This window comes from Tenebrio molitor, chromosome 2, assembly GCF_963966145.1.
Source record: "Tenebrio molitor chromosome 2, icTenMoli1.1, whole genome shotgun sequence".
In the NCBI taxonomy this organism is placed as follows: domain Eukaryota; kingdom Metazoa; phylum Arthropoda; class Insecta; order Coleoptera; family Tenebrionidae; genus Tenebrio; species Tenebrio molitor.
The window spans coordinates 10771308-10792262 of record NC_091047.1 but is presented as its reverse complement, the minus strand read 5'-3'; the positions used below and the strand labels follow the sequence as shown (position 1 = coordinate 10792262).

Genomic DNA, 20955 nt, shown 5'->3' with positions numbered 1-20955 from the left:
GTCGACCTTGCGGCCAATGGGAGTGGGCTCTTCGGTACGACAGCGTTCACTACGTTGAAGAATTTTGAGATAGGTACCACGTATTGTGCAGGTACACGGCTTGCCGACCCATTAATAATAATAACAACCTTTCTAATACAATTGTGTTAAATAAACAATACCAGCATATTATGGTCGTGGAAATGGAGTGAACTGTGTGATAAATGTGCTTCAGTTTTTTCTGAAAACGTTCCAAGTGAAAATTGAGTGATAGGTACTCTGGAGAAATCTGAGTTTGGATAAAAGTAAACAAGGTGAGGGCCAGTTTCATTTCACTTTTTTTCAATTATGTAATTTTGATAGATTTGTTGAAATTTTTGTGGTTGGTGTTAACATAAATACACTATTTAGCATACAAATTAATGGAGCTACGCTGATTAAATGTTATCTATCTACTCATCTAGATAATTTTAGCTGCATGTCATTAAAATTTTGTATGTTACGTTTTGTAATGAATTTAGGGTGATGGATTGAAAATGAAAAGAGAACGAAAAACAAAAGAAATTAGAAAACCTTTTAATTAGCATAATAGTCTGAGATATTTCTGGAGAGCATCTTCTTTTTGACTGGTAATTAAGATACAATAATTTATTTATTCATGAAAGTGTGTGAGTACCTACATATTTATTGCATCAAATTATATTGCCATTTTCTGTAGTTTGTACCTATTCAGTAGATCATTAAACGACAACACTCTGACATTGGCAAGTATAATGTCACTTTTGGTTAAAGTTTTGAAATGGTCTTTATGCTAGTGCGCGTAATTATTTTCATTTAATTTAATTATCACACAGTAAAGCAGATAACGATAAAATGAAGGCTATTTTACCGAAGGTAAAAAAAAAGGGAAAACCAGTAAGCCTTCTGTTAGTTGGTTTTAGTTTTCTCAAAAATTTCAAAGCAAGGGTAAATTTTATCGAAGGTAAAATAACAAAATTTTCAATTTTACGAAAACTTTTTGCTTTAACAATTTTACGAGGTGAATTTGGGCATTTCTGGTTAAGCCCGAGAGCTTTAGCTCGAGGGTTTAACCTTTGAATAAAAATGCCCAAATATCAACGAGTAAAATTGTCTAAAGCAAAAATGTTTACCTAAGTGAAAATTGGGAAATTTATGAGATATAAAAAATTGAGTCGTGTTATTTTTGGCAAGATTAATTCGAAAACACAAACTTTAACGTTAGGTAATTATTTATACAGTTATTAAAAACACAATTATTAAAAACAATTTGAGAATCTGACAGGAGTAGCATGCAATTTTAATTACTTTTGACAGATGACAGAGTAGTAGGACGTTTTTATCGCAATAAACACTTTTGATTGGATGAAAGCAAGCGCTCTGATTGGTTGAACACGCACGTTTGATGTACGTATTTTAATTAGTGCCACTTAAATTGTCGTTGGACACAGATAAATGTAAAGTATATTAAGTCGTCCATCTTTCGTTAAATGTTTTGTCATTAGAGAAGTTTTCAATTAAAAATGATAAATAGAAAGCTGTATCACTATTTCTTTTATGACGTCTAAAATAATTTGAATGACTCATTTGTGAAAATAATTTGTGCTCATTATTGTTGCGTAAAGGCCATTAAATAAAAATATTGTCAAAATGGACGAAGTTATTTAAATATTAGATAATGTATTTGCTAGTAGATTACATATCCATTAACTAAAGGACTTTTTTCTTTCCTATTTGATCATTTCGAAAACCTGTTATCAATAATTCTATTCATTTTATTCTGTACTTTGACACATATGTATTTAGGTTTTGTTATAAGGAGGCACTTGACCATAGAATGAGTTACATTGAATAAAATATATGTGGACTATTGTAATAATTACTGACACATATTCTTTAATTTAAAAGTTACAGCACACAGTTCAATTTGTAACGTTTGTAATTAAATTTGCACGTTGAAAACAATTACTGTACAGTTTGAAATTTGTTATTATGAGCTGAGGTATTTGTAGGTAGTGATAAAAGAAATGTACAACATTGAAAATGCAAAATAGTTGTGATAATATGAAAAAATACAAAAACAGGTAAAACTGAAACAGGATATTTAAAAGAAATTTAGTTTAGAAATTATTTGACAGGTGTATCCGTTGCTATGACGATGCTGCGATTTGATCAAATATTTTTTTAAATCAAATCATGCGTTTTTTTTACGTCAAAAATCATGACAATATGTTATTTGTCACAAAAATTCAAAACTGGTGTACAGTGGCGAGCACGGAATTTCGCACACATTGGACATTTCACTGACATAATTTTATTAAAATGAGATACTGGCGGCAGTTTCGTGACAGTTTAGGTGAAACATCAGTCATGATCACATATATCATGATTGATTATAATGACCATAAAGCTTAGACTAGATAGTTTTTTTTAATGACATACAAATTGGTGTCCGAAATTCCGTGCTCCCCACTGTACATATTTAAAACATTTTTATTACTAAAATTTTGAGGTATCATTAAGAAATCTCTTCAGAAAATTTGAAGAACTTTTAGTAATGTTTAATAAAATCTGCTGTTGTGACGTCAGAGAATGTCAATGTTAATAGTGATTTTTTCCAATTTATTCTACTAGTTCGAATGTCAAAATAAAAATGACATATACTGGGTGCCCCAAAATTCGCGGAACGACTCAATGGGGCAACGTTAAATTATGTTAGAAAATTATGAGAAAAATAATTAAAAAATTCCATGCCTTTTAGATGTGAAAATATGGGGGCTCAAAAGGTGCAGCTTTGATGATATTTTAAATATTAAGAAAGATTTTGACTATTTGTTTTTTACTAGCCAATGCTATAATAATTCTGAATGATTGTGATCAGGTTTGCAATTATTTACTTCGTTATTTCCAGCTTTTTCAAGAAGTGACTTTATGTCGGTTTTGCCTCAAATAACGTAGGGCAACATGGCTTTGATTTTTCTTTCTTATTTCCATGGATACAACAAAAATGAAATATTTGCAGACTGTTGGGATCACGGCTTCCTAGATTAAAAAGAGTCGAAGCCTCTAATACGGCTGGTCGAGTTGCTTGAACTGTCTGTTCCTTCAAAAAGCAAAAGTATAGTAGCGCCCTCTACCAAAAAACCAAAATTATTTAAATTAAATTAATGAAAAATCGTATTAATGTTTTTTTTTTGTATCAATAATCTACTTTTTGAATTAGTGTATGTAACATACAAATTACGATTCTTTTTAAAATGAGATTTGTACGCGGTTAAGCAGCCAAATACACAAATGTATAGTGGCGTTCTCAGGAACAGTAAAAATGCTCGCAACTGATGAACTCGACCAGCCGTATTAGAGGCTTCGACTCTTATTAATCTAGGAAGCCGTGGTTGTGATATATTGAATGTTTTCAAATGTTGCCACATTTAGTATAACAAATAGGTCCATTTCTTCTACAAAAAAGAAGATTGATTTTTTTAAACATTTTTACCTGATATTTTAATGACTATTTAACAACGTACTGCTAAGCTGTTCCGCGAATTTTGGGGCACCCAGTATAGTCTTTGACAAAATTATAAAACTGCAATCGCAAAGAAAAACACAAAGCTAAATCTAACATTTTATCTCTGCATGTCCAACGTCGAATGTACCTACTTATACAACGTTGCCGATTGTATTTTCCAGGTAAATTGCGATGTTGGTGGTTTTATAATTTTGGCGAAATAAAGAATCGAATTACTAATAATGGTTCGGTATTGAATTAGATTACGAAGTTGGACCCTTCGCAGAGACCTATTTCATGTTCTCAAGTTACTACAAGATTTGCTGAAATCTGAACGTCCCCAAATAAATTACGATACAAAGTTCAATTAGAAGCAGAATATAACCCTCATCTCTCGGCAACTTGCATTAAACGACAATCTAGGTCACTCGGCGAGGTCAGATTGTCAGGAAGAAAAAATTGCACTCTGCAAGGTCCAGCTGTTTCATGAACAGAACGAGGACTTTATTTTTTGAAGCTTACTGCTATATTTTCAATGTCTTGTTAGGTTATCATTTTTCCAAACCCAAATAACATTACGAGGGACTAAATTTGGTTTGAGCAAGACGGCTCACCTATATTTTGGTATAGAGGTCTGTCGTTCGTTTGAAGATATTTTTGACAATAGATGGATAGACTTATCTTATAGAGGGTTGTAGAATGGCCTCTTTGATCACCCGAGCTGACACTCTTGAACTTTTTCTTGTGGGGTCATTTGAAAAGCAGATGTACTTGCAAAGACCATGCACTATTTGAAAACACGGATTCGAGCTGAAATGAGATTTTTTTTCCTCCGAATTTATTCACAGTGTTTACATGAATCTTGAACACTGCTACATTGTAGATTATTACAATTTAAACATTTACACTGTTGGTGACATATTGTCGTAGCCATTAAGAAAATGACGTGAAAAATACATAAAGTCCATTCGAAAATAAAAAAACGACCAACGTAGCATTTTCCTCGGTAATTATTATTGGCAACGCTGTCTAGTGTAAAATTTGGTGAGAATTGTAATTTTGAAGTTAAGTGTTTATTAAGTGTCAAATTACTCAAATTTATCGGTAGTTCGTGTGAATTCTATTCTGGGCATGTTTAAATAAAAATAATATTAATTAACAAATAAATGAAACGTGTTGAGCAATAACAAAATAATTTGAACGAGATTCAAAGCAGTTGAATTTTACTTTGAATCAAATAAATAACAAATTTATAGTTACCAACATAGTATGAAAAAATAACTACCTAGGGTTTTTTAAATTTTACCAACCTAAAGCAACAGGTGGTGGTTTTGTGATTTTTGAATGGACTTTATCTAATAGGTAGTTATTTTCATATGAGTAGCGCTGTCAGTCAGATCACTTTTCAGGTATGAGGCCGAAATTTGAAACACTAACAGCGCACGAATATTGCGGTGCACACGAGTTCCCGTCAGCATAATATTTTATACCTGGGCTTCGACATAGGCCCTTTAATCCTGCACACGAATTCCCGTCAAGGTTAAAATGCACCCGAAATTCTAGGCTCGAATTCCCGTCAGAAAAAAACCTTGGTTATTGAAACCACTGTTACGAAAGTAAGATTCAATGATGAATCTTCTATGTTCTGAAATAAAAACCATTTTTGCGTTAAAATTCGGTTAATAGTGACAGTTGTTTGAGGTTTATTAGCTGACTTAGCAAAAATACGAAAAATCTGACACTGTCAAAGTCACAGCCGCCCCTTATCTAAGTATATAATTGTTGATCACATGGTATTTGTAACTTTTTAAAATTTTAAACATTTTTTTTGGTCCACGTAATGGTAAACAATAATGGTACCTGGCAACGGCTAGAGGGGTAGGTAAGTAAGGGATTGAAGCGCTCTTTTACCCTTGACGGGAACTCAAGTTATGGATTATATCAGTTGATAATCAACTGACGGGAATTCTTGCATTACTTTATGACAAGAAATAAGTCAGACGGGAATTCGAGTGCGCCCGAATATTGAATGAATAACATTTATTCTGTTCCTTTAGGCAAAAAAATTTCAGGTTATCTTTGACAGATGTCAAGTTAGGTATACAACCGGGAAACTTTATATATTTAGTTATATACCACTTTCCTGGTTATGTCTCTCAGGAAACGAACACGAAAAAAATATTTGATGACATCATAACCTCATCACGGTAACGGATAGGTACACCTGTCAAAATGATTATCAAATACATGTTTTTAAATTTCCCAAGTTACCTGTTACAGGTTTTTTCATATTATCAATAGTACCTGCCATTTTAAATACTGTCATTCCTTTATCACCGGCCTATATATCTAGTTGACGTTGCATATCTATTCAGGATAAGAAAAAACATAGATAATATTTAGCTAGATAAATAATATATTTTGTTTTTTTATGCGGTTTTATAGGAGGTTGCAAATTAAACCATAATACGATAATAAATGGAGTTATTAAAAACAAACTTGTTATTTATGTATTTTTATGAAAGTTTGTGCAGAATGATTGCTAACCAGTTTGAACCTTAATGAATGTACTGAAACTTCTCATTAATGACACCTTCCTATTCCGCAAACCACCTTGTATGGATAGTTTTTCTTGTCCCGTATTTGTTACATCTAAATAAAAACTCTCTAATATGACGGACATTGAGGTTTTACTGTAAATCAAATTTGAATTATTGCAATAAATTGACAATTATTTTTTTTTTACATATTTAAAGACTGTTTTTTGTATTTAAAGATATTAATAGCTAATGGCTTCATAAAAGAAGTCTTGATCATTTTATGTTACATCAGGCGAATAGGCTGGATGAAGCACAATGTCCTATTTATTAAATTTAGATTAAATAACGTAGTGGAAAAACATCTGTTTCCTGTTAACTGATCTGAACGCTTTTTATGCAGTTCTGCATTCAGTCGTAATAGCTGTCATAACACAAGACACCTGTATTTGTCGACATGAAGGCTATTTAATTTTTTTACTTTCACCACATAAAAATAAAAAATAGAGAACATGTCGATATACTTGTTTATGATTCTTATCAATCTATTTTTAATAATTAATTTATATCCAAAGTCAAGTGTTAAAACAAACCAGACCTGCATAAGTATCATTAATTCATTATCATTACATAAGCATTGCAAGAATATGTAATGCAAACCACAAGGACTATTTTGGATAGTAAAAAATCCATGAATTTGTGGATCAATCCAAAATAATTGAGAAAAGATAAAGTGAAAGAATTTAAACATAATGTAAACATAATAAGAAATAAATTAAAATTACAACGAAAGACCAGTTACATATAAAGAGAATAATAAAAACTTTTAGTTATAGTTAATGATATGAGTTTAGCTGTTGCTACGATATTTTTAAATAAATACATATCTTGCAGAGTTTAAAAGAAAAAACTGTTGGAAATTATATAAGCAAACAAAATTGTACCTAATGGAAAATATTTATAAGTTTAATTAGCGAAATTATTTTTTACTAATTACTATTTACATAAATAATATACATTATAATAAAAAACCATCGACTGTCGGTTATAATATTTATGCCAATGACTTTATAATGACAAGAAAGCCAGTTGTAGAAAATGGTTTCTTTTTGGTAAGTTTAAAAAAAAATCATTCAAAGCCAAAATAGAGAAGCAGATTAAAATAAATTTAATTTCAAGAAAGGTTGTGTTTTTTTCTTTACTAAAACTAAATTGAAGAAGTAATAAAATATTTCATAGATATTTGTTATAAAACATCTAAACCTTAAAAAATTTACTTTAAAATCGAAACTTGAAAACAACACATTGTGTAATCTGTTGTTATTACATACCATAGAACATAGAACAACAATTGTTGAAGTTAATAAACAATTTATAAATTAATAAGTGAAAATAAAAGGCGGATGGAAAATATGTAATCTAATATAGCATCCGGGTATTTGTTGATTAAGTGGCATTTAAACTTATTTATCTTCGAGCGGTCAAAAATCGCGCCTTTGTGTATCTCTATTCTCTATAGAAACGGTGAAGTAGCTTTTTTTTGTAACCGGACCTGAAACACTTCAAATACAAGGAGTTAAAATGTCCACAGGCGGCTCCACCGAGTCAAATAGAAAGTCATTCGAAGCATTTCTCACGATTTATTTATCAATAATTACACAAAATATTTTTTGTAATATCTAGTTGTTAAAGGTGGCTTTCCGGACTGTTTGTCACCATGTAAACAACCTCATAACGGCCGGAGTCCGTTATAGGTGTCCGTTATGAGCGGGAGCGGCCGTTATAAATGACTAAATAACTATAGCAACGTAAATCAAAACTTTATTTTTCAACTTTTTTTACAATTGGTACAATAATTAATGTTTAATGTTATGGGACACACCTTGAATTAATCGAAATCCGTATGCCACTAGCAGATGTAGACGAGATCGAAGATGATGCTTCAGAATTTTAACACCAACACAAGCGCGATTTTGTAGGGAATAACGATGACTTCACTTGCTCTGTGGCCATCTGGACATCGGGAATATCTTGATCGCGATTTTTTATTCATTTCAGTCGTTTATTTTCAACGGAAAGTTAAGTCTTGAACAAATCTGACAAACAGCAGCAAATGGAGACAAGATTGAAGATGATGTTTCACTAACACAAGCGCGATTTTGCAGGCAATAACGATGACCTCACTTCCGGACATCGGGAATATCTTGATTGCGATTTTTTATTGATTTCAGTCACTTATTTTCAACGGAAAGTTAAGCGTTGAACAAATCTGACAAACAACATTGAAACAATTTTTTTTCACAAACACCGGTTGACATGACGACGTCCTCCGCACACTTATTAATCATTCGGTTTTTTCGATGGCGTTGAAAAAAATGTGTTTCAAAAAGATAATTTTGAACGAATCGTAGAGATATTACAAAAACTATTGTACAATACACGTCCGTTAGGGCCTTTACAGCCTCGCCAGTATTATTCGACTCGCTCTGCGAGCTCGTCTCACAAAATTTCTGGCTCGGCAGTAAAGGCTATCCTAACGGACTTCTACTGTAAAATACTATAATAATTGGATTATTCCTTAAAAAAACGAAATAAACGAAATTGTTACCCAATATTTAACCAGTGCCACTGTGGTGTAACACGAGTCGCCCATGTGCATGGATGATAGATATCAAAATCAAAAATAGCAAGATAGCCGTTCAACGTTAAAACTAAACTTTAGACTTTACTAAATGATATTACTGAACCTTCAAGAACTAATAATATTGCAACAAGAGAACTAGGAATTACTGTCAAGAAAATAAATGAGTTCATGTCCGATCTTTTTTTTTGTTATCCGCTTGAAGATAAAATAATATATATCATTCGGAGTAGAAGATCTTTTTGTGCTTCGCCCAGCTGCAAACCTCGACTTCATCTCGGTCTTCAATCTCTGGGTTTAGCACAAAAAGACTCACTTCTACTTTTAATATAATGATATAATCTATTATTGTCTAATATATGCTGTGTTTTGTACATGATGGTAGACAGGATTCAGTACTGTGAATTTATTTTTCTTATCGTACAGCAGTTCGTACTAAAATTACCGTATGTTTAAAAAAATAAATCGATTTTTAATTTTTATTTTATTGTTGTGTTTATTTATCAACAATGTGACACTTAAGTGAGTTTTGTTAGTTTAATTATATCGATTTTTTGGGAATGTCTTTAATATTTACCATAAGCAATACTTTCTCTTACATGTATGTATGTATGTACTTTTTTTTTGTATAAGTATAATTGTAGCTCTCAATTAAGAAATTTCTCTTGCTTTATAAAAAATAATCAAATATTATTATGCTTTATGATTAAATTGCCCAAATATACTAAAAGTAACTTGTACTTTTTTATAGCAAAAAAATCGTAATGTGTTGGTTTACAATATGTTGAACAGAAAACTTTTCCCGCCGAAATGCAAGAGCCTTTTTAAAAACTTATAACTATAATACCGGGTGATCAAGAAGGACTGTTTAAGTTGGCAATACAATTAAGAACATTTTTTTATTCGGCTATTTACAACACTGCAACCGGATATGTTTTGTGGGTTTATTTGACAGATATCTGACGTAGCATTAATAACGACAAAATGGTAGGTTATGAGAGGAAAAATTAACGGCAAAAAGAAATCAAAGTTGGAATTCGGAATAATAATCAAAAAATTAACTAAAGGAATTTCTCGAAGTGCTCCCCATTTTGTTCTAAATATAAATTAACTCTTCTCTCGAACGATTCACCAGCATGTTTAATTTAATTTGAAATGTCAAATTTGACTTGTCACTGATACGGCTATCAGTGTGATGCCGTCAGCAACCGGAAGTTACTCCAGTTGTACCATTGAAAAATAAAATTCAGCATTACCAACTTAAACAGTCCTTCTTGATCACCCCGTACTTAAACCCTCTACAATTTAAACTGTCGTTTCAAAGAAGATTACTTTCCAAATATCACTTTCTATACCTATAGAAGTGTGCCAAATTTTACCATTTTTTTCCCATTGCCAAGACTAAAATGTGCATCAAAGTTCAAAATTTTGAAAATAGCTAATCTCAAAGAGTGATTCTTGATGTTCTAATAAATATCTTATTACAGCACTTTTCAGTTTTTTTTCTGAATTCTTTATTTAATTGTAAGATTTAATAATATACAAATGACAACGTTTCAGAAGAGATTGTAGCGATTCTTCTGTCAAATCTGACGAGTAAGAGACTGGCAGAGTTTCATTTTTACCAAGAACTCTCTCACAACAATTGAACTGTCACTGAGTGCATTGTCTCGCAGCAAACTTCACCTAGTTGAATCTCTATATTCCATAGTCGGCGCGGCGACCAACTGGAGTAATAAAATGACGTAATCTTTACGCGATTTTCGGGGGATAGTTTCCTATTGGGTAAAGGGTGCAGATCAATGCACGCAGCCGAAATTTTCAAACTTCCGTGGTGTCTCGTTACAAAGCACGTTGCTGTCTCGTTGTATGCCTCCCCCCCGTACAAAACTAAAATTGGCGAGGCAGTGTAAATCAGACTTTTCATGACGTCGCTATGAACTATCACGTGAACATCTCGTGATTACTCCAGTGGTTCGCCGCGCCAACTATAGGTGCAAACGATCAATTCATCAAACGTTTCAACACTTTAATTTTGAACTAACACCTTTGTTATCTTAAAATAGGATCAGCATTGTGATATACTCGTATAGGATGTATGAAAAATATTTAAATTTACTTTCAAAATAAAATTTATTTCAATATTTAATTTTCGTAATTAACTCATTAACTCTTTGATAAACGTTGGTTATTAGATTAAAGGAATAACATCCAAGAAGGGATTAACGACTGACGTGCGTGTGGCAAAGGCGTAAAAAGACCATTTGATTATGCTCCATGTGATCCGATAAAAATTAAATTGTATTAGTTGCAGTGTTAACTGTTATTTCACGACTGGTGCTAGTGTGGACAGTTATAATATCTCTAATAAATAATTTATAACGTACTCATTCAATTATCACAATGTTGTACGCCTCTGGATGAATTGTATAAGAAGCAAAGTTGCAACTTTCTCTAAATAATCTGTGAAGTAACACCACACATACCACAAATAACTGATCCCATGTGAACAATTGAAACCATTTACAAATTTCAACTGATTTGATGTATAATAATAACGTCGTGTCGATCAGCAAACGAACATACAAATTCTGCAATTGGTTAACTGTTGTGGTGTTAAATGATGCATTGGCTAACATAATCCCGTTTTAGAGTGCAAGCAATTGTACAGGATCAACGCTCGTTACAAGAATTAGGTAAAAAGAATTTCTACCGTCACGAATGCGTGAAGGTTACACGTATTCTATACTTTTTTCTCCACATATTTCTAATTATTTCCACGAGTTGCGTTTTAAAATATTGATACCTTGCCTTGGCTTCGTTATTAACCCACCAGTCATGGGAAGTAATTGAATTAAATGTCCATTCTAAATAAATGTAAAAAGATCAGCACCGTTAACAGGACCCTGAGTCACGGTTACATCGAGTGTAATTACTTCTCAATTATCTAAAATTAGGTTTCTTAGTAGAGTGCGTACACCGGGAATGATGAATTTGTAATGTTATCGATCATCTGCTGTTCTTATAAAATGCTGCTTCGATAAACGGTTTCTTTTCTGTGCCAACTTTCACTATTGATATCCTTAATCTTGGGTTAAGTTTTGATTTGAAAATCGTGTCAAGAAAACGCGCGAGCGTTCGTTTCGGAAACAATTAATTAATTTGGAAGTTGTGAATAAACCATCCGTTGTATCGAAAGTGAATAGTTTCGATATATTCAGTGGAGTATTGAGCTTCTTATTTGACCTGAATTTATAAATTACCTGTCGGTCTTTGCTGGTCAGTGACGCCGGTTTAATTTTTATTCTGCAGTGGATCCGAAGCTTAACGCACGTGAGTTTCGTTCTTTAATTATTATTGCGGAATGTTTATTAAAAGTAACTGCACATTTTAATGGTAGTTGCACAGCACTTTTGTCTTTATTAGGAAAGCGTTCTGACAGTCCCGGATTAGAATTAATTGTATTTATTGTTCCCGTTGATAATAGTAATAACGGAAAATTGTGAGCATAATAACGACCTGATTTATGGAAATGACTGCTTTCGTTCCCATTTCCGATACATACATTTAAATGTGATATTTAAAGAAACGTGTTATCGCCTCTAGCTTACACTAAAATTACAAAGGTGAGTGCTCTTTTAACAACAAAAAACAACTGGATTTGCATCAACATTATTTTAATTTTAACTCGCACTCAAGAATATTTTCAAGAAAACACGCAGAAATGTGGTTTTTCTTGCAGTCGCTGTTACGTGTATTTTATGGTCTTGTTGCATTATGCATACAGTGCATACATACATATTTATATTCTGTCTTTTAAAGAGGCGAGTGCCATTAATAATATCAAATTGCTTAGCATCTATTATGTAAACAAACTGTTAATTTAACATGTTGGTAAAGACACCATTCATGTAATGCGACCTACAAAGAATCTTCTACACCTATAATTTGTATTGTGTAATTTACCTCTTTAATTTCACGGATAGTATTGATCTTGCAAAACCATAGTATACAGTAGAAGATATTTGTGTAGTGGTTTGTGGTGTAAATTATTTTAGGTTGCAACGAACTTTTGCATTGAAAATTTCCATTTATAAACTGATATAACACAGTTCGCAATGACGCAATTCGCAAGTTTTCCCCAATTGTTACCAGTTTTGGCGTAGCATTGGTCATAGTTGTTCCGAGTTGTTGATATTGAAGTTAAACAAATTATTTCTTTACGCAATGATTGCAAATTATTCAAATAATCAATTTCTTGGTTAACAAATTAATCAATTATTTCATTGTTTCGTTCAGAGGCCGACAAAATTTGACTTTGCGAATGGGGTTTTAAACACTTCTTTCAGTATGTTTTATTATTAAAAATTTTTGGTTCGACATTTAGTGCGATTTTGTTTCAAAATTTAGCAATATTGTTATTGAGCAACACTGATTTTGCATAGATCAAACCAATCAACAGCTTCATATCATTTCATAGCAATATTGGTAAATTTTAAAACAGAATCGGACCAATTGTCAGAATTTGAGAATTTTCCTCTGTGTGGATTTTGATAAATATCACAACTTGTCAAAATGAAACGTCAAGCTAATTTTAAAGATTATAAGCGATTTGGAGCTTTTAAGGGGTTCGTCGAACAAAAAAACCTTGTATTCGACACGTTCGTGTGTAAATTGGGCTCTTTATGGCACTCGTGGGCCTCTAAAGCGCTCGTTTTACTAGCGTTTAGTGATGATTGCGAATAAAATAGGTACAGTTACGGCCACGGAATTTCGTTAGTTATTTTACTGTCAGTTCGAAAAAACTTGTGTAGCCTAAGCTTTATTGTCATTATGACTGACATTCAAAATTTTTGTGACAGAAATTCTGTCACGCACAGTTAAAATCACAATGCCACCAGTAACGTTTTTGACATCCATGTCAAAAATTCCAATGTGGGGTTAGAAACATATAAAACCTGTTTTACAGCTAATGTCAGTTGAATGACAACGAATGACGAAATTCCGTGGTATTGATTGTATTATTACAAATAAAAAAAAGAAAGGATAAAATATCCTGTCCCAGATCAGAATACCCCTGGACTGCCTCTTGATTGACCACTTGTAAACTACCTTCCCATAACTTCTTAAATAATAATTTTGAATAGATCGAATTTTTAATGAATGACATTTTAAGAGCATTTATACTTTGTTGTCGTTGCATTTCAGATGAATTCATTTTAAACTTGTTTTTTTGACACGTTGACGGATAGCTACATTTACTTAACATTAAAGACATTTTTCTATTTTGCGTTTAGAATAAGTCTATTGTAGCACCCAAATGACGTCATTTGAGTGCTTTAATAGGTCGTTGGCGTGTTAGAATAGATTAGTAAAATTTACTCTATTGATGTTGGTACAATGAGGGACATGGAATCCTGGGCAGTCTGCTACTGTCATTTAAAAAAGTGTCAATGTAAATGCACCTTTACTGTCATTATGATTGATATTTTCAAAAAAACTGTCAAATTAACTTAAGCTTGGTTATGAGTAGCTAAGGTATGGTTTAGAAATTTTGACAACTGAATGACACATCTGTCCAGTTTTCCGTGTCCCCAATAGTAACGTGAAGTGTCAACTGACAGACGTCAAAAAATAAATCTCTCAGAGAACAAAGCAAATTAATAAATAACAATGAACAAAACGTTTAATTTTCATTAAGGGATTTGGTCTTCTCCGGCAGTAAATTTTCTAACGTCTTTTGTGCAATTTGCCTAATTTGCGGCGGCGTTAGTGATAAACTTTCTTCAGCATTCATTTTCAAACATCAAATGCGAAAATAAAAAAAACTGACGTTTTAAGTTAATTTTTTCACAGCCGGCTAAATTATACCACATAAAAAATGTCACCAACCACCGCAAAATTCCCTACATTTAAAATTTTTATTTTTTTTATTTATAAACTGGTATACAGCGGCAAAATAGAAAAAATAGTATAAAAGATTCGTTGCAGAAGGTCATTCATGCACTCATTTGTTCCTCAACTCGCCGCTACGCGGTTCGTTTCGGAATTTCAAATTCGTGCTTGAATAGATGCCTTCTGCAACTTATATTTTAATATACTATTTTGACATTAAATTACTTTCTGTTTACATCGTTAAAATTGTATGATATTAATCGGTCATCACTTTTGTATGCACAATTATCAGATTTTGATGTTTCAATTTTATTAGAAAACCTAACCTAAATTCGTTTATATTTTAATTATTATGGTCACATTACCGTCATTTATTGCAGAATATGTTTACAAATTTAGCAGTGCGAGTGACTCATATTTCGGATAATCATCAGACAATAACACTGGACACCTAGAAAATTTTAAATTTTTTAGCTTGGAATGTACATGTCTCGTAAGTGAATTAAAACGTATTGTAAACAATTTTTTTTGTAAATTTGTATAAAATGAACTTTAATGTTTTCTTCTACGTAATTACCATTCATTGTCATTGCTTTACTTCCTTATAAAACTCTAAATTAAATATTTGTACACTCACTTTAAATATCTGACACTCAGAAAACAACAATGTTCAAAATATCCTTGACACACCTGCATTATACACAATACATTTTTGTTACTCAGTCTGAAGGAAATGTAAAAATAAATAAAGAGTTTGTAAAGAGAATACTATTTCATGGTATAGAAGGAGTATTATCACATACAGAGTATTTCACGAGTGATAATGAGCAAAGCGGAATTAAAAATGCAACCCACAATACATTTCCAAAGTTAAAATGGCTATTTTAAATATCGTATTGTTTTAAAATGATATTATGAATCCATGATGGCTTTGCAATGATTTTATTTGTCACAACTCACAATTACGAAAAAGTTAAAATAAGACGATTAAAATGTAGTCGAACGATGCGAAAATAGACACAATCCTGATTTATGGCGAATGTAATAAAAATACTTCTGCCATTGCGCGTTTATGTAGACAATTTTTCCAAAAACTCTTCCGTTTTTCACAATTTCATTCAACCAGGCGATTGATGTTTATGTCAAATTTACGAAACTGCACAGCTAACTATGTTTTATGTTTTTTAAATCAAAAAACAAATATCCACGTTAACTGTGCAAATGTATTTTAGGTTGCATTTTCAATTTGTCGGGCTCATTATCACTCGTGAAATACCCTATATAGGACAGTTACAAATTTGGTTTTAAATAAAATTGACTGTGTAAGTTGTGGTGTAGACTAGACTGTAGACAATGCATATTTTATACAGGGTATTTCACGAGTGATAATAAGCCTGGCAGAATAGAAAATGCAACCCACAATACATCAGGAGGAAAAGCCGGATATTTATCGCCTCCATGTCCAGGTTTACGTTTCAATCACTCGTGAAATACCCTGTATAATAAATAGGCCGATGATATAATAAAAATTTACGAATATACAGGCTGATTCACGTAGACCGTTCGTTACAAACTTTCTGATTTCCTAAAATCGTATTAATAAGAAAATTGGTAGCCGACCATAATCGACTGCTCCAAGTTCAAATAAAATATTTTCAAAACGGCGACACTTCCGGAAACACCGGCACTTAATGCCATCTTTGTTTTTTTAAATGGAAAGGCCCCATTTTGATTTCATATTTGGATTCTACGCTAAATTTTGAGTTTAGAAAGTCCTTTTGTCAATACTGATCTGTCATCGTTTTTTACCTATGTCATCTTTTTCGCAGTTTTCATATTAATACGATTTTGGGAAATCAGAAAGTTTCTACGAACGGGCTACGTGAATCACCCTGTATATATAATAAAATGCCTGGTATCTTATGTATCTATTGTGGAATGGTTTGGAAGTTTTTAATATACATATTTATACTTTTTCTATTATACTCGTAAAATGTCTGTTTGATTTTCCTATCTAGTTTTATTTCTCTACAAAACAATTTAAAAATGCTTTTGTGTTATTACAGTCGATAAAAATTATTTCATATTATTCTTACGCCATTGTCTATTTTTGTTATGTTGATTGTTGACTACGTTTACTTGAGACATTAAATTGCTTTTCTACAATTTACGTCGTTGAAACTGCATAATAATAGCTCTCGAGTTTTACAGTACTCGTGCAATATAATTATAATCAATATTTTATTAGTTCACTATTTTGCTACCGAGGAAAGTTTCTCTTAACGATTTGCAGGAAAAAAATGGCATTTATTTTTTATTAAACATCGATAATTTTCTTCAGAATTGCATCTACAGCAGCCACCCCAAGAATTCACATTACCTACTTATGCGTCCTAAAATGAAATCGTCGTGAGTCAGAGATTTTTCCAAAGAATAGTTTTCTCAGAACGAACCTCCTACAAAGTGTTTTGATTTAATTTGTAACGTGAGCAGAAATTTAAAAATCTGTTAACTTCTCAGTGCCGACACTAATAATTATTTTTAAAATGCTTTGGCCGCCTCAGGGTCACGGAATTCCCTTGGTTTTTACCAATCATTGTGTGAATCATCTGAATGGAGGATATAAACCAAGCGAAGGTCATTTTTATTTATCAGAATGTAAAGTCACCTAAAAAGTAGCAGTCTCAATATGTTCTAGTGCATAAATCCAAGCAACTTTATTTTCGACACAACTGGTACGATTCTTAATTATTTCTTATCGTACGAAATTTGATTAAAATAATGAGATTAATTAATTATTGTATTCTATTGTTACAGATCATGCTTACGCCGCTTCTCTTCCTCCTTTCGCTCACCTGCATTAACGCTCTCCCTCAAGGTGCCCCTACGAAAGTATGTCAGACCATGAGGCCTTTCCACGGGGGAGGAATACCCCCTCAGAACGACAAATCTCCATATTCAATATACATGCGTCGAGCGGACGGTTCCGTTCACATCACCCTTATATCTGATCTCGGTATTCCCTTCCAAGGTTTCATGCTGCAAGGAAGAACACCCAGTCGGGAACTTCTGGGTGTTTTTCAACCCAAAGGAAATGACGCACACACCATTGACTGTGGTCAGTCAGGAGATACCCTTACTCACAACGAAGCCAACAACAAGGAAATGATCGAAGTTGACTGGCAGCCACCCCTAGACTATGAAGGACAGGTAGTGTTCAAGTGAGTCTCAAAATCTCGTGGTGTCTTCAGTAATAACGAAACGGTTTCAGCTGCACATTCGCCCAGAATTACCAGACGTTTTGGGTTGGTGTTGAGTCTCCGCCGCTCAAGCTGGGGAAGAGATTTGCAGACGATCCCATTTCGAACGTCCCCAACAGACGCAAATCAACCACTCCTCCTAATTTTGTACAAGAAAGTGCCAAAGAAGCTGAAATAGTTTTTGATCCCTTCTATGAAGGATGTGCTGTAACAAAGTTGTGTTTCGGTGCCCCCGCGAATTGTATCAATTCGAAGAATTGTAAAGCCGCCGTTGCTGTCACTGTTAGTGGCGAGAAGTACGAATTTGAGATGAAAGCTACCAACAATGCAGCATGGGTCGGTGTAGGTCTGTCCGAAGACGAGAAGATGGGCGACGATTCGATTATCGAGTGTGCGAAAAAGGGAAGTTCTGTTGGAGCGCATATGTCGTGGACTAGTGGGTCTCCAAATTTTGGCGCCGCAAGACTCAACAATGTAACTGTCTTCGTGTATGCGCCATTCACAATTGTCAACTTCGTTGTTTTAGCCACAATTAGGAATTCGACTGTTGAATGGAAGCATAATCAATGACGTTTTGTACTGCAAGGTGATGAGGGACGTAAGGACAAAAGTAAGAGACAGAATCTTCGACTTGGCTAATAATAAGTACCATATTCTGGTAGCAGCGGGTTCCTCAGTAACTCGTAAGTACTGTTCTCGACTCTCTTGCAGTTGAGACGTTTCGTATTTTTTCAGCCAGATCTGTAGGATTCCACGATGTAGTATTCTTGGCAAGTGCCAACAAACAAGCACTTTCTGATGTATCAGCTGTGGAAGCTGCTTCAAAACTGTTGATCCGTCTTCACGGCTCTTTTATGTTAGCCGCTTGGATCGGTACTGTCTCCATTGGAATACTTTTGGCGCGGTATTATCGGAACACGTGGGTGGGCAGCTCTCTCTGTGGTAAAGATCTCTGGTTTGCTGTGAGACTGTTCCCTTTTACGTTTGATCAAATCACCAACTGACGATTTTGCAGTGGCACAGAATGTTTATGGTACTCACTTGGGCATTAACCATAACTGGATTCGTACTTATTTTCGTCGAGTTAAAAGCGTGGTCAGCTGAACAAAATCCTCACGCCATTTTGGGCACCATTACAACGATCATATGTTTCTTTCAACCTATTGGAGCCTACTTTAGACCACATCCCGGTACTTCCAGAAGACCCATTTTCAACTGGCTTCACTGGTTAGGTGGAAACGTTGCTCACATTGTAGCAAGTATGTCACTGTGTTATTTTTATTCGCTCCCCTAAAATTTATATTTTTCAGTTGTAACAATTTTCTTCGCTGTCAAATTGACCAAAGCCGAACTACCGGATTTCGTGGACTGGATTTTGGTTGCTTATGTCGCATTCCATGTCATTATTCATTTAATTTTGTCGGTATGAAAATTGAAAAAATAAGTGTGTGTTGCATAACAGGACATTTTTTTCAAGGTAATGGGGTGCATATCGGAGAAATCGTCTGAAAGGAGGGTCACTTCTTTCCCGATGAAGGATCTAGGCGGATCTGGCAGAAGTTCTGCGTATGCAGATCGAAGCGCTGATGCCCCTGTAATAACTAAAATAATTTTCCGTAAACTTCAAGTTAATTTTAATTTTTTTCAGTACTCCGGCTTTCGTAAATTCATCTTAGGTATCTACATCGTAGTTATTATAGCTATTACTGTGGCTCTGATAGTGATAACAGCTTTAGCTCCGATTGAGCAGTCATGGAATGATTTGAGGAATTCGATGAAGAATGCCAAATGATGAAATAGTTACAAACAGAATATTATCGAGACATTACCAGAGAGTACCAAATAATGGCACAATTCATTTATTAATGACTGATTATTTTATATTGAGAATTGCAGTCTTAGGATTTTAAAATTGTACGTGTAAATTTCGGTACTTAGATATATACACGGTAAATAAAGGGTATGAGCGCATGTTGCAACAAATGATTAATTTGCTTTAGTGAAAAGTTTTACCTAGTACCTAGATTCGTTTTAAAATTACGGTTTGTGTTAAGTGTTGCAGTTGCGAACATATTTTTTATCAATTCAGGTTACCTACACCGGACAATAACTAAAGGCACATAAATGTTTATATAAATGTGGTACAATAATATGTAGTAACAGTGATTAGTCTACTTACAATCTTTTTAAAATATTTAATAAGTAATACGTACCTAATACATAAGTGAATGAGTTGTTTTACTTGTTTTAAATATATTTATAAATAAAAACCACCAAGTCTTTTATTTAGTAGGCATTTGTAGATTTTTTTATTTAATCCAATTAGGAGTGTATATTACGTAAAATAGGAGTATTTATTGAAAAAAGTGGGACAAATGTAGTTACGGCTCAGCGGCCTTCAAAATATTAACAATAGAAATAATATTAAAACGTACATTAATTAATGTAAAATTTCAAAAGCAACCTTTTTCTCTCCTCTTTTTGTTGTTATACGAGTACACAAGGACATGGTTAAATCAAAGAGTTATACAAAACTTAACTCGTTCCCAGTATTGTTAATTAAACGGTAGGATAAATTCTTGGAATCTGCTGCCATCGTTATACGAAGAATGATTTCCAACTTATCACATTAAATATAAATACTGATTGCTACAATCGATTCTACAACATATTAGTAACCATGCGCCGATATCGTAACAAAAGTAATAATTTTGTATGTTACCAGGACGACTGGTCTGTTTACCTCTGAACTCTGACAAGGAGTATCAGAAAAAGTATTGACATTTTCGATATATTAATACGGTTATGGTCCTAGACTCCTAGATATGCTTTTAAATGGCAGCATAAACGCTTAAAAATAAACCAAACAACTTTAGAAGAATGAGCTATTTTTATAAAATTATACAGTATGTTTCAAAACCATCACCAAAAATGTTACACAGCAATCTCCGATTAAACATTAACGCGAAATCGTAATCAAAAGGTTTCTTTTATGCGTCTGTATGATTTTACAGAGGTTTAAATTTATGTCTTATACTTAATTTGATAATACAGGGTGTTTTCGAAGTTGAGGCGTTCCTTGTAACACGAAGTACTATACATTATTATTCAGAATTT

At 33.2% G+C, this 20955-nt stretch overlaps 1 protein-coding gene across 2 annotated transcripts; it reads left to right on the top strand.

Annotated features, from left to right (window-relative positions):
- The first annotated feature begins 34 nt into the window (after positions 1 to 34).
- Positions 35 to 20111, top strand: LOC138123327 (putative ferric-chelate reductase 1 homolog). Of its 2 annotated transcripts, none has more exons than XM_069037967.1 (9): positions 35 to 293; positions 17396 to 17799; positions 17850 to 18312; positions 18365 to 18521; positions 18574 to 18800; positions 18854 to 19097; positions 19149 to 19261; positions 19316 to 19432; positions 19487 to 20111. In XM_069037967.1, exons 2-9 carry the CDS (start codon positions 17399 to 17401, stop codon positions 19628 to 19630), a joined length of 1866 nt encoding a protein of 621 aa, XP_068894068.1. In that variant the 5' UTR covers positions 35 to 293; positions 17396 to 17398; the 3' UTR covers positions 19631 to 20111. The 2 variants fall into 2 exon arrangements, with proteins under 2 accessions (XP_068894068.1, XP_068894069.1); XM_069037968.1 differs by lacking the exon at positions 35 to 293 and adding an exon at positions 17167 to 17313.
- Positions 20112 to 20955: the final 844 nt, after the last annotated feature.

Coding starts and splice junctions, on each gene's coding strand:
- LOC138123327 (XM_069037967.1), top strand. CDS start 17,399: ATGCTTACGCCGCTTCTCTTCCTCCTTTCGCTCACCTGCATTAACGCT. Junction 18,313..18,364: donor GCGCCGCAAGACTCAACAAT/GTAACTGTCTTC, acceptor TCGTTGTTTTAG/CCACAATTAGGAATTCGACT. Junction 19,433..19,486: donor ATCGAAGCGCTGATGCCCCT/GTAATAACTAAA, acceptor AATTTTTTTCAG/TACTCCGGCTTTCGTAAATT.